We start from the raw sequence: 14,312 nt of genomic DNA on the forward strand, positions 1-14,312 counted from the left end.
ACCTCCACGCACAGCTTGGGCTCTGGTACCCAACTCCTGGAGAGGGGCTGGACGCTTCATTTTTTCTGGCGTTGCCCACGGGAGAGGCGGAGAGCTGGGTCGCATTGCTTATTGCTCCCCAGCTCAGTCGCCATGTGTTGGAGTTCACTCGGTGAATAAGGGGGTCGCATCCCTATGCCCTTCGGGTCGGCGAACAGGTCTCTCATGTTGTCTCGGCCTACGGGCTGAGCAGCAGTGCAGAGTACCCGACCTTCCTGGAGTCCCTGGGAGGGGTACTAGATAGCGCTCCGACTGGGGACTCCATTGTTCTCCTGGGGGATTTGCATGCCCACTGTGGGCGGCGACAGTGAGACCTGGAGGGTGGTGATCGGGAAGCACAGCCTCCCAATCTGAACCCGAGTGGTGTTCAGTTGTTGGACTTCTGTGCTAGTCACAGTTTGTCCATCACGAACACCATGTTCGAGCACAAGGGTGTCATAAGTGCACTGGCACAGGACACCCTGAGCTGGAGGTCGATGATCGCCTTTGTAGTCGTATCATCTGACCTTCAGCCACGTGTCTCGGACACTCGAGTGAAGAGAGGGGCAGAGCTGTCGACTGATCACACCTGGTGGTGAGTTGGATCCGCTGTAGGGGAGGAAGCCAGTCAGACCTTGCAGGCCCAAACGTATCGTGAGGGTCTGCTGGGAACAACTGGCGGAACCCTCGGTCAGCGAGGTCTTCAACTCCCCCCTCCGGGAGAGCTTCTCCCAAGATCCCGGGGGAGGTTGGAGACTGGAGTCGAGTGGACCATGTTCTCCACCTCCACTGTCGATGCGGCCGTTTCGTAGCTGTGGTCACAAGGTCTCTGGTGCCTGTCGCGGTGGCAATCCCCCGCACCCGGTGGTGGACCCCGGACAGTAAGGGATGCCATCAAGCTGAAGAAAGAGTCCTACTTATCTTTCTTGGTAGGTGGGACCCCAGAGGCAGCTGACAGGTACCGGCAGGCAAGCGTGCCGCAGTCTGTGCGTCACAGAAGGCAAAAAAATCTGGGGTAGTTCGGGGAGGCCATGGACGTGGACTATCGGTCAGCCTCGAAGAGATATTGGCAAACCGTTCCGACTCCTCAGGAGGCGGAAGCAGCTCTCCACAAGCACTGTTTACGGTGCGGATGGGGAGCTGTTGACCCCTGACTGGGATGTTGTCGGGCGGTGGAAGGAGTACTTCGAGGATCTCCTCAATCCCATCGTCACGTCTTCTGAAGAGGAATCAGAGGACTGGGGGACTCAGAGGCGGACTCATCCATTACCCAGGCCGAAGTCACCGAGGTGGTTAGAAAGCTCCACGGTGGCAAGGCTCCTAGGGTGGATGAAATCCGTCCTGAGTACCTTAAGTCTCTGGATGTTGTGGGACTGTCTTGGCTGACACGCCTCTGCAGTATTGCGTGGCGATCGGGGACAGTGCCTCTGGATTGGCGGACCGGGGTGGTGGTCCCTCTGTTTAAGAAGGGGGACCGGAGGGTGTGTTCCAACTACAGGGGGATCACACTCCTCAGCCTCCACGGTAAGGTCTATTCCAGAATGCTGGAGAGGAGAATTCGACCGATGGTCGATCCTCGGATTCAGGAGGAGCAGTGTGGTTTTCGTCCTGGTCGCGGCACACTGGACCAGCTCTACACGCTCCATCGGGTGCTCGAGGGTTCATGGGAGTTCACCCAACCAGTCCACATGTGTTTTGTGGATCTGGAGAAGGTGTTCGACCGTGTCCCTCGGGGCACCCTGTGGGGAGTGCTCCGGGAGTACGGGGTCCGGGGTCCATCCGGTCCCTGTACGACCGCAGGAGGAGCTTGGTTCGCATTGCCGGTAGTAAGTCAAACCTGTTTCCAGTGCACATTGGCCTCCGCCAGGGCTGCCCTTTGTCACCGGTTCTGTTCATTATTTTTATGGACAGAATTTCTAGGCGCAGCCAGGGTGTAGAGAGGGTCTGGTTTGGGAACCACAGAATCTCGTCTCTGTTGTTTGCGGACGATGTGGTTCTGTTGGCTTCGTCAAATCAGGACCTTCAGCGTGCACTGGGGCGGTTTGCAGCCGAGTGTGAAGCGTCCGGGATGAAAATCAGCACCTCCAAATCCGAGGCCATGGTTCTCGACCGGAAAATGGTGCTTTGCCCTCTTCAGGTCGGTGGAGTGTCCTTGCCTCAAGTGGAGCATTTTAAGTATCTCGGGGTCTTGTTCACGAGTGAGGGACGGATGGAACGTGAGATCGGTAGACGGATCGGTGCAGCATCTACAGTGATGCAGTCGCTGTATCAGACCATCGTGGTGAAGAGAGAGCCGAGTAGGGGGGCAAATCTCTCGATTTACCAATTGATCTACGTTCTGATCCTCACCTATGGTCATGAGATTTGGCTCATGACCGAAAGAACGAGATCGCGAGTACAAGCGGCCAAGATGAGTTTCCTCCGCAGGGTGGCTGGGCGCTCACTTAGAGATAGGGTGAGGAGCTTGGTCACTCGGGAGGAGCTCGGAGTCGAGCCGCTGCTCCTCCACGTCAAAAGGAGTCAGTTGAGGTGGCTCGGGCATCTTTTCCGGATGCCCCCTGGACGCCTCGCTGGAGAGGTGTTCCGGGCACGTCCCATTGGGAGGAGGCCCCGGGGAAGACCCAAGACACGCTGGAGGGACTACATCTCTTGGCTGGCTTGGGAACGCCTTGGGGTTCCCCCGGAGGAGCTGGGGGAGGTGTGTGTGGGTTGGGAGGTCTGGGCGGCTTTGCTTGAGCTGCTGCCCTCGCGACCCGACTCCGGATAAAGCGGAAGCAAATGGATGGATGGATGGACATTGAAACTGGACTGGGGTCCCCACAGATGGACTCCATCTTGTGAAGGAACCATGAATGTAGATTGCACAACACTTTTATACTTTGTGGGCGTTACAGTGGGTGTGGTTTATTCTCACAATTCTAATGAAACTGGCTCTCACAGATAGGGGGAGCCCTCCCTGTATCTGAAACTTGCACGTGCGTGATGAAAGAGAAACTTAACTCTTATGTTTAAACTTTAAACCAGATTTCAGAGACTTCCAATCAAATATCAAAAGCAAATACTTGATCACTAACATAAAATAAGGAATTAGCACCAATATTATCTAACAACAACAATTTTAACTTTTGACCCCTATACAAACTGAAATTGACCTTTGTCACCATTCTTGCTGTTTTTACCCCATAATATTCAGTCACAGATTGTCCAAACTATACCTTTTTTGGAATCTTTGTGATCAGACACATAATGTGGTATACTTTTCAAAATGACTGGAGCATTTTTAAATTTTTACCCCTTCAATTGACCCCTACCTGGCTGCCTATTGAAAATTTAGGGGGCTAACATGCTTTTACAAAAGAGTAATGTCTAAGGAGTATTTGTGCCAAATTTGGTGCTTCTATCACCATTTGAAAGATTCCTCTGTAAATATTCTCTTGTCTGCTTCACTACCTCTGCGTATGCATGCATGGAATATTCCAGGTGCTAAACGCCGCCCTCTGGCAGTCAGGAGGAATGAAATAGAACTGATTCTTTTGATGTTTTTTCAGTGACGGCTCAAACTCTGATTGAGGTTTTTATACTCAATCAATCAATCAATCAACTTTTTTTTTATATAGCGCCAAATCACAACAAACAGTTGCCCCAAGGCACTTGGGGCAACTGTGTGGACATTTGAAGATAACCTCAGTTTGAAATTGATTTTGACATTTTTGATTGTTAGAAAGTTAAAAAGCACGTGATTGCTCAACAGTGGTTTGTGCTGCGGTTCAGCAAAAAGGTCAGAGAAGAGAAAGAAAGGCTGTAACTCTATCAAAAAAGATCAAATTCCTTTCATATTTGAGAGTGTTATGTAGGATGGTTTCAACTCAGCCACATGGGGTGTGCAGCCAGTACATTCTTAGTGCCAGTCCCAAGCCCGGATAAATGAGGAGGGTTGCGTCAGGAAGGGCATCCGGCGTAAAACAAGCCAACCCAACTATGCAGACTATGAATCGAATTTCCATACCGGATCGGTCGCGGCCCGGGTTAACAACGTCCGCCACTGGTGCTGTTGGCCAACAGGGTGCCGGTGGAAATTGGGCAACTGCTGGGTGAAGATGATGACAAAGAAGAGGAGGAGAACGTTTCCATAAACAACGGGAGAAGAAGAAAACTAGAAGGGTGGAAATGAGAGTGGGGACTTTGAGTGTTGGTGGTATGACTGGTAAAGGGAGAGAGCTGGCTGATATGATGGAGAAGAGAAAGGTAGACATATTGTGTGTGCAAGAGACCAAGTGGAAGGGAAGTAAGAGCAGGAGCATAGGCGGTGCTACAAGTTGTACCATGGTGAGGACAGGAAGAGAAATGGTGTTGGGGTCAGTTTAAAGGAAGAGTATGTTAAAAGTGTGTTGGAGGGTAAGAGAGTGTCTGACAGGGTGATGAGTGTGAAGTTGGAAATTGAAGGGGTGATGATGAATATCATCAGTGCATATGCCCCACAGGTAGGTTGTGAGATGAAGGAGAAAGAAGATTTCTGGAGTGCGTTCGATGGGGTGGTGGAGAGTGTGCCCAAGCATGAAAGAGTGGTGACAGGAGCGGACTTTAATGGGCATGTTGGTGAAGGGAACAGAGGTGATGATGAAGTAATGGGTAGATATGGTATCAAGGATAGGAATGGGGAAGGACAGATGGTAGTTGATTTTGCAAAAAGGATGGAAATAGCTGTGGTGAACACCTACTTTAAGAAAAGGGAGGAGCACAGGGTAACATATAAGAGTGGAGGAAGGTGCACACAGGTGGACTACATTCTTTATAGGAGATGCAAGCTAAAAGAAATCAGAGACTGTAAGGTGGTGGCAGGAGAGAGTGTCGTTAGACAGCATAGGATGGTTGTTTGTAGGATGACTTTAGAGGTGAAGAAGAAGAGAGTGAGAGCTCAAGAAAGGATCAGATGGTGGAAGCTGAAGGAGGAAGACTGTTGTGTGAAATTTCGCGAGCAGGTGAGAGAAGCACTGGTTGGAGGGGAAGCAATTTCGGACAACTGGAAAAGTACTGCAGATGTGGTGGGGGAGACAGCTAGGACAGTACTGGGTATGACATCTGGACAGTGGAAGGAAGACAAGGAGACTTGGTGGTGGAATGAAGAGGTCCAGGAAAGCATAAGTCGCCCACTGTCGCCAAGTGCTTGCTCACAGGGGGTCGTTTTGACCGTTGGGGTTTTTACGTAATTATTGTATGGCCTTGCCTTACAATATAAAGCACCTTGGGGCAACTGTTTGTTGTGATTTGGCGCTATATAAATAAAATTGATGATGATGATGATGATAAGGAGAAAGAAGTTGGCGAAAAAGTTTTGGGATAGTCAGAGAGATGAAGAAAGTAGACAGGAGTACAAGGAGATGCGGCGTAAGGCGAAAAGAGAAGTGGCAAAAGTGAAGGAAAAGGCATATTGCGAGCTGTACAAGAAGTTGATTAGTAAGGAAGGAGAAAAGGACTTGAACCGTTTGGCCAGACAAAGGGACAGAGCTGGAAAGGATGTGCAGGTTAGGGTGGTAAAAGATGCACATGGTAATGTGCTGACAAGTGAGGAGTGTGTGCTGAGAAGGTGGAGGGAATATTTTGAAGAGCTGATGAATAAAGAAAATGACCGAGAGAAAAGGCTGGATGATGTGGTGAGAGTAAATCAGGAAGTACAAAAGATTAGTAAGGAAGAAGTGAGGGCTGCTATGAAGAGGATGAAGAGTGGAAAGGCAGTTGGTTCAGATGACATTCCAGTGGAGGCATGGAAATGTCTAGGAGAGATGGCAGTGGAGTTTCTAACCAGATTGTTTAATAAAATCTTGGAAAGTGAGAGGATGCCTGAGGAGTGGAGACGAAGTGTGCTGGTTCCTATTTTCAAGAACAAGGGTGATGTGCAGAGCTGCAGTAACTACAGAGGCATAAAGTTGATCAGCCACAGCATGAAGTTATGGGAAAGAGTAGTAGAAGCTAGGCTTAGAAAACAGGTGAAGATCTGTGAGCAGCAATATGGTTTCATGCCGAGAAAGAGCACTACAGATGCAATGTTTGCTCTGAGAATACTGTTGGAGAAGTACAGAGAAGGCCAGAAAGAGTTACATTGTGTGTTTGTGGACTTAGAAAAAGCTTATGATAGGGTGTCAAGAGAAGAGCTGTGGTATTGTATGAGGAAGTCTGGAGTGGCAGAGAAGTATGTTAGGGTAGTGCAGGACATGTACAAGAATAGTGTGACAGCAGTGAGATGCGCAGTAGGAATGACAGACTCATTCAAGGTGGAGGTGGGATTACACCAAGGATCAGCTCTGAGTCCTTTCTTATTTGCAGTGGTGATGGACAGGTTGATGGATGAGATCAGACAGGAGTCCCCATGGACTATGATGTTTGCAGATGACATTGTGATCTGTAGTGAGAGTAGAGAGCAAGTTGAGTCTTTCACCCATATTGGCCTCTGTTCCTTGGCTTCCTGTTAATTCTAGAATAGAATTTAAAATTCTTCTTACTTATAAGGTTTTGAATAATCAGGTCCCATCTTATCTTAGGGACCTCATAGTACAATATCACCCCAATAGAGCGCTTCGCTCTCAGACTGCAGGCTTACTTGTAGTTCCGAGGGTTTGTAAGAGTAGAATGGGAGGCAGAGCCTTCAGCTTTCAGGCTCCTCTCCTGTGGAACCAGCTCCCAATTCGGATTAGGGAGACAGACACCCTCTCTACTTTTAAGATTAGGCTTAAAACTTTCCTTTTTGCTAAAGCTTATAGTTAGGGCTGGATCAGGTGACCCTGAACCATCCCTTAGTTATGCTGCTATAGACTTAGACTGCTGGGGGGTTCCCATGATGCACTGAGTGTTTCTTTCTCTTTTTGCTCTGTATGCACCACTCTGCATTTAATCATTAGTGATTGATCTCTGCTGTCTTCCACAGCATGTCTTTTTCCTGGTTCTCTCCCTCAGCCCCAACCAGTCCCAGCAGAAGACTGCCCCTCCCTGAGCCTGGTTCTGCTGGAGGTTTCTTCCTGTTAAAAGGGAGTTTTTCCTTCCCACTGTCGCCAAGTGCTTGCTCACAGGGGGTCGTTTTGACCGTTGGGGTTTTTCTGTAATTATTGTATGGCTTTTACCTTACAATATAAAGCACCTTGGGGCAACTGTTTGTTGTGATTTGGCGCTGTATAAATAAAATTGATTTGATTTGATTCGTCTGGAGAGATATGCTTTGGAGAGAAGAGGAATGAAAGTCAGTAGAAGCAAGACTGAGTACATGTGTGTGAATGGGAGGGAGCCCTGTGGAATAGTGTAAAGAGTAGAAGTGGTGAAAGTAGGTGAGTTTAAATATTTGGGGTCAACTGTTCAAAGTAATGGAGAGTGTGGTAGAGAGGTGAAGAAGAGAGTGCAGGCAGGATGGAGTGGGTGGAGAAAGGTGGCAGGAGTGATTTGTGACTGAAGAATATCAGCAAGAGAGAAGGGGAAGGTTTACAAGACAGTAGTGAGACCAGCTATGTTGGACAGCTTAGAGACGGTGACACTAACAAAAAGACAGGAGGCAGAGCTGGAGGTGGCAGAGCTGAAGTTGTTGAGATTCTCTTTGGGAGTGACAAGAATGGACAAGATTAGGAATGAACATATCAGAGGGACAGCTCAGGTGGGACGGTTTGGAGACAAAGCCAGAGAGGCGAGATTGAGATGGTTTGGACATGTGCAGAGGAGGGACCCAGGGTATATAGGGAGAAGGATGCTGAGGATGGAGCCACCAGGCAGGAGGAAAGAGGGAGGCCAAAGAGGACGTTTTACGGATGTGTTGAGGGAGGACATGCAGGTGGTTGGTGTGACAGAGGAAGATACAGAGGACTCTTGCTTGCCTCTACTGGTGGTTGGCTCTCACTGTGGTATTGTATCACTTCCTGTTCCGGCGCACAGCGGTGTTTTGCTGTATCTGTTAGCTGTTTAATCTGCGCAGTTAGATTGATCTAGTTACCTAGATAACGATTTGTTTCACAGTGTAATCTTCACGTGCCTTAACTAAAGCACTCCCTCTGCTGAATCACCTCTAAATTATTTACACATTATTCATTTTGTGTGTTTGTAGGAATCCGCTAGCTTAGCGCAGCTACTAGCTCTTAGCCGGTTTAGCATGGCGGCTTCTCCAGTCTCTCCCCCACTTTTCTGCTCTGGGTGTGAAATGTTTAGTTATTCCTCGGCCTCCTTTAGCAGTAATGGTACTTGTAATAAATAAGTGTAGGTTATTTGTAGCTTTGGAGGCCAGGCTGGGCGAATTGGAGACTCGGCTCCGCACCGTGGAAAATTCTACAGCTAGCCAGGCCCCTGTAGTCGGATGTCACTCCCCAATCAGACCGGGAGTGACATGTTTAGCCGCATGTTCTCCTTGAATTGCTGGCTGTCTGAGTGGTGTCCAAAAAATGAGGTGGGCTTCATAGATAATTGGCAAAGCTTCTGGGGAAAACCTGGTCTTGTTAGGAGAGACGGCATCCATCCCACTTTGGATGGAGCAGCTCTCATTTTTAGAAATCTGGCCAATTTTCTTAAATCCTCCAAACCGTGACTATCCAGGGTTGGGACCAGGAAGCAGAGTTGTAGTCTTACACACCTCTCTGCAGCTTCTCTCCCCCTGCCATCCCCTCATTACCCCATCCCCGTAAAGACGGTGCCTGCTCCCAGACTACCAATAACCAGCAAAAATCTATTTAAGCATAAAAATTAAAAAAGAAAAAATAATATAGCACCTTCAACTGCACCACAGACTAAAACAGTTAAATGTCATTCAAAGCGCATATTAAACAAATATGTAGGACTGCTTTTCTGCATTTACGCAATATCTCTAAAATCAGAAAGGTCTTGTCTCAGAGTGATGCTGAAAAACTAATTCATGCATTTATTTCCTCTAGGCTGGACTATTGTAATTCATTATTATCAGGTTGTCCTAAAAGTTCCCTAAAAAGCCTTCAGTTAATTCAAAATGCTGCAGCTAGAGTACTGACGGGGACTAGAAGGAGAGAGCATATCTCACCCATATTGGCCTCTCTTCATTGGCTTCCTGTTAATTCTAGAATAGAATTTAAAATTCTTCTTCTTACTTATAAGGTTTTGAATAATCAGGTCCCATCTTATCTTAGGGACCTCGTAGTACCATATCAATCAATCAATTTTTTTATATAGCGCCAAATCACAACAAACAGTTGCCCCAAGGCGCTTTATATTGTAAGGCAAGGCCATACAATAATTATGTGAGCAAAAAGAGAAAGAAACAGTGCATCATGGGAACCCCCCAGCAGTCTACGTCTATAGCAGCATAACTAAGGGATGGTTCAGGGTCACCTGATCCAGCCCTAACTATAAGCTTTAGCAAAAAGGAAAGTTTTAAGTCTAATCTTAAAAGTAGAGAGGGTGTCTGTCTCCCTGATCTGAATTGGGAGCTGGTTCCACAGGAGAGGAGCCTGAAAGCTGAAGGCTCTGCCTCCCATTCTACTCTTACAAACCCTAGGAACTACAAGTAAGCCTGCAGTCTGAGAGCGAAGCGCTCTATTGGGGTGATATGGTACTATGAGGTCCCTAAGATAAGATGGGACCTGATTATTCAAAACCTTATAAGTAAGAAGAAGAATTTTAAAGTCTATTATAGAATTAACAGGAAGCCAATGAAGAGAGGCCAATATGGGTGAGATATGCTCTCTCCTTCTAGTCCCCGTCAGTACTCTAGCTGCAGCATTTTGAATTAACTGAAGGCTTTTTAGGGAACTTTTAGGACAACCTGATAATAATGAATTACAATAGTCCAGCCTAGAGGAAATAAATGCATGAATTAGTTTTTCAGCATCACTCTGAGACAAGACCTTTCTGATTTTAGAGATATTGCGTAAATGCAAAAAAGCAGTCCTACATATTTGTTTAATATACGCTTTGAATGACATATCCTGATCAAAAATGACTCCAAGGTTTCTCACAGTATTACTAGAGGTCAGGGTAATGCCATCCAGAGTAAGGATCTGGTTAGACACCATGTTTCTAAGATTTGTGGGGCCAAGTACAATAACTTCAGTTTTATCTGAGTTTAAAAGCAGGAAATTAGAGGTCATCCATGTCTTTATGTCTGTAAGACAATCCTGCAGTTTAGCTAATTGGTGTGTGTCCTCTGGCTTCATGGATAGATAAAGCTGGGTATCATCTGCGTAACAATGAAAATTTAAGCAATACCGTCTAATAATACTGCCTAAGGGAAGCATGTATAAAGTGAATAAAATTGGTCCTAGCACAGAACCTTGTGGAACTCCATAATTAACTTTAGTCTGTGAAGAAGATTCCCCATTTACATGAACAAATTGTAATCTATTAGACAAATATGATTCAAACCACCGCAGCGCAGTGCCTTTAATACCTATGGCATCACCCCAATAGAGCGCTTCGCTCTCAGACTGCAGGCTTACTTGTAGTTCCTAGGGTTTGTAAGAGTAGAATGGGAGGCAGAGCCTTCAGCTTTCAGGCTCCTCTCCTGTGGAACCAGCTCCCAATTCAGATCAGGGAGACAGACACCCTCTCTACTTTTAAGATTAGGCTTAAAACTTTCCTTTTTGCTAAAGCTTATAGTTAGGGCTGGATCAGGTGACCCTGAACCATCCCTTAGTTATGCTGCTATAGACTTAGACTGCTGGGGGGTTCCCATGATGCACTGAGTGTTTCTTTCTCTTTTTGCTCTGTATGCACCACTCTGCATTTAATCATTAGTGATTGATCTCTGCTCCCCTCCACAGCATGTCTTTTTCCTGGTTCTCTCCCTCAGCCCCAACCAGTCCCAGCAGAAGACTGCCCCTCCCTGAGCCTGGTTCTGCTGGAGGTTTCTTCCTCTTAAAAGGGAGTTTTTTCCTTTCCACTGTCACCAAGTGCTTGCTCACAGGGGGTCGTTTTGACCGTTGGGGTTTTTACGTAATTATTGTATGGCCTTGCCTTACAATATAAAGCGCCTTGGGGCAACTCTTTGTTGTGATTTGGCGCTATATAAATAAAATTGATTGATTGGTTGATTGACAGGGTGAGATGGAAACGATTGATCTGCTGTGGCGACCCCTTACGGGAACAGCTGAAAGACAAAGAAGAAGAAGATGTAGGATGGTTTCCTTTATCAACTGACAAAGTTTAATCTGGATCTGATCTGGATTGTATATTTTGTGGACATTTGAATTTAATGTTGAAAAGTCTATTTTGGTGCACATTTTGCCTTCTATCTCAATCAAAAGTGCCTCAGTCACTCATTTTTTTGTTCTGGATTTACCTACACCACCAAAAATGGAGGTTCCAGTTTTATGCCTGTTTGTCTTCCAGTTATCAGTCAGAAACCAAAGTGCCAAAAAGCAACAACACATTATGCACAGCAGAGATAACCAATGTTCTGTGAAAATTATCTGAAAAAGAATTCAGAAACCAAAAAAACTGAAGAAAATCCAAAAACCTGACAACACCACAAAAAACCCCAAAAACAAACTATGATTCAAATGCATGAATTAAATACATCCTCCTGACATCTGATCACATCTAATATAACTTATGAAAAGTCACTTCTAACAGGACTTTGACCTTGAACAGTTTTTCCAAGCTAAAATCTTTCTGGAAATGGAAACTAGTGTTGGCGGAGGTTTGTGCAGTGAGAGTTAATGGTACTCTGGTTAATAGCCGTTATCGGCTCTGTGAGACGGATCTTAAACAGACGGGTTGTATCTTGAAAGTGAAGCCGGGGTTTGTGTATTTTTTTAAATGCTTGTGCTGATCCACCAGCACATCAGAGTGGCTGCTCAATGGACTAATCAAAACTGCTGTTACCGAGCCGGGTGTCATCAGTTTCAGGTCTGTGGATCAGCAGGGCCACGCGTACACTCACCAGCAACATCACTGCTCTTCAGATCAGAGACATGTCTGCTTCAGTGCTGCTGAGTTTTGTGAGGAAGAGTCCAGCATGCAGACACAGAGAGGAGGCAGGGCTGAGGGCGTGGACTCAGAGGACAGGAACCAATGGCTTTAATGAAAAAATGGCACTGCTCATAACGCAACATCAAAGATATGTCAGAGTAGCTCATAATGTCGATAAGTGCAAGGTGGTTACCGTGGAGAGGGTCAGGATGGCTGGGTGTCTGCCAGAACTCAGGATGGTTCGTGTGCTCCCAAACCCGACTTCCCTTAGAAATCTGCAAACAGTAACCCTTGTTGGGTTCAGATTCAATAGATAAACCAAAGTAACCATGGAATGAGTCCAAGAGTGAGTCAGTGAGTCTTTGAGGCAACTGCAGAGTTGTCAGGCTCAGAAACAGAAATGTAGTCTGGGTACCACCCCATCATTCCCCAACACTTCATAAATGTTTATGGACGTGGTTGTGTTTCCATGAGGTGCCAGACTAATGCAGTCAAAATGAGTCCACAGTGAGAGGAAATGTCCATAGAGGCTCCAGTGACGTCCTGGACAGACTTTTATAAGTTTTAAGAAAGAACTAAACATGGCTCAGAGCGAAGGTGGGGACGGTCTGGTGCCGCCCACGCTGAGTGGTGGCAATGGGACTGGACAGTACAGGACTCTGGTTCAGAGATGTGACGAGGTGCTTCTTCTGTCTTCAGCTGATCTCGTCCGTGGAGCCCACGTTTCTGAAGCTGACCAAACTGGACGATGAAATTTACAGGTGCTTCAGAGAATCTTTCCCCGACCTCGACATCAAGCGGCTGAATCCAGACCAGCTCAAGTCCAACGAGGCCAAAGAGGTTTGTCTCGGTCTCAGCGGCTTCACAAAGTCTCTGCGAGATCCTTAACAAAGGAACTTTGACAGACTCCCTGTGGATTGGGGATTTTGTCCTTTTGTGTGCAGAGATGGCGTCCGTTCTGTAATCGGTTTGAGGGCCTCATGGAGGACTTCAACTATGGAACTCTGCTCCGGCTGGATGCTGAGAAGGATTACACAGAGGACAACACCATATTTGGTAAGTTGGCAACACAGAGTTCCTCAAATCAAGCTAAATTAACCTGATTAACAGGATTAATTCTGGTTAAGCCAGAATTTAGTCATGGTACTACCAAAATAAATCAAAAATAGAATCAGGTCTCTCTGGTGGATGATCTGTCAAGTCAGTATCAGGTCCCTCTGGTGGAAGATCTGTCAAGTCAGTATCAGGTACTTCTGGTGGTAGATCTGTCAAGTCAGTATCAGGTCCTTCTGGTGGTAGATCTGTCAAGTCAGTATCAGGTCACTCTGGTGGAAGATCTGTCAAGTCAGTATCAGGTCACTCTGGTGGTAGATCTGCCAAGTCAGTATCGGGTCCCTCTGGTGTAAGATCTGCCAGGTCAGTATCGGGTCCCTCTGGTGGTAGATCTGCCAGGTCAGTATCGGGTCCCTCTGGTGGTAGATCTGCCAGGTCAGTATCGGGTCCCTCTGGTGTAAGATCTGCCAGGTCAGTATCGGGTCCCTCTGGTGGTAGATCTGCCAGGTCAGTATCGGGTCCCTCTGGTGGTAGATCTGCCAGGTCAGTATCAGGCTTATATCTTGTTCAGATACAATAAGAACACTGATTTTCCTAAGTAAGAACTCTGTGTCAAAAATATACCAGAATGCATCAAAATGAACCATTACTTAAAAACATTTTCTGGGGGGGGGGGACTTCGCAGGGGACTTCGCACCTTTGGGTCTCGTGTTGTGCGGCTTCACCGCACAATCTGTCCAACACCAAAAAAAAAGTTTGTCACAAAATTTTTTTATCACCAGCACCCATACTTCTATTTTGTCATTTGATTTTTACATGGACCACAATGGAAAGAAGTGTTTTCACTTTCTTGTGTCATCCATGTATGTTTATTAGGGATTCACCGATACTACTTTTTCCCAGACCGAGTACAAGTACGAGTACTTGTATTTGGGTACTCGTCGATACCGAGTACTGATACGGATACTTAATGATACCATTACAGTTTTATGATGACTTTGAAAACGTCTTTATTCATCAGTTGTTCCTTTACTTTTTGACTGTAACTGTTAACTTCGCTTTTTGACTCCAACAAATTGTCCTTTAACATTAACTGTGTGTTTCTTAACAAACATGATGCCTGCCGACATGTGACTGAAATGGAACCTGTAAAATATACACCAGGAACTGAACTGAAACTGTCCATCAATAACTTACTTTACTGATTACTTACTTCACTGATTACTCAATTTTAAAAGTAACTAAGTTAGATTACTAGTTACTTTATTAGTTACTTTTGAGCAGCTGCTGACAGCACCCCCCCCCCCATATGAAAATGATAACCCGTTTTGCTAATA

The 14,312-nt window shown here is 46.3% G+C and overlaps 1 protein-coding gene across 1 annotated transcript in view; it reads left to right on the plus strand.

The window, feature by feature from the left end:
• The window catches only part of pbdc1 (polysaccharide biosynthesis domain containing 1), a 152,731-nt gene that overhangs the window by 116,301 nt on the left and 22,118 nt on the right, over positions 1-14,312 (plus strand). The window contains exons 4-5 of the mRNA XM_034191582.1: positions 12,622-12,762; positions 12,867-12,978. Coding sequence (XP_034047473.1) covers positions 12,622-12,762; positions 12,867-12,978 — 253 coding nt within the window. The remainder of the gene's footprint in view (positions 1-12,621; positions 12,763-12,866; positions 12,979-14,312) is intronic.

The sequence above is a fragment of the Thalassophryne amazonica genome, chromosome 17 (assembly GCF_902500255.1).
Source record: "Thalassophryne amazonica chromosome 17, fThaAma1.1, whole genome shotgun sequence".
Taxonomy (NCBI): Eukaryota; Metazoa; Chordata; class Actinopteri; order Batrachoidiformes; family Batrachoididae; genus Thalassophryne; species Thalassophryne amazonica.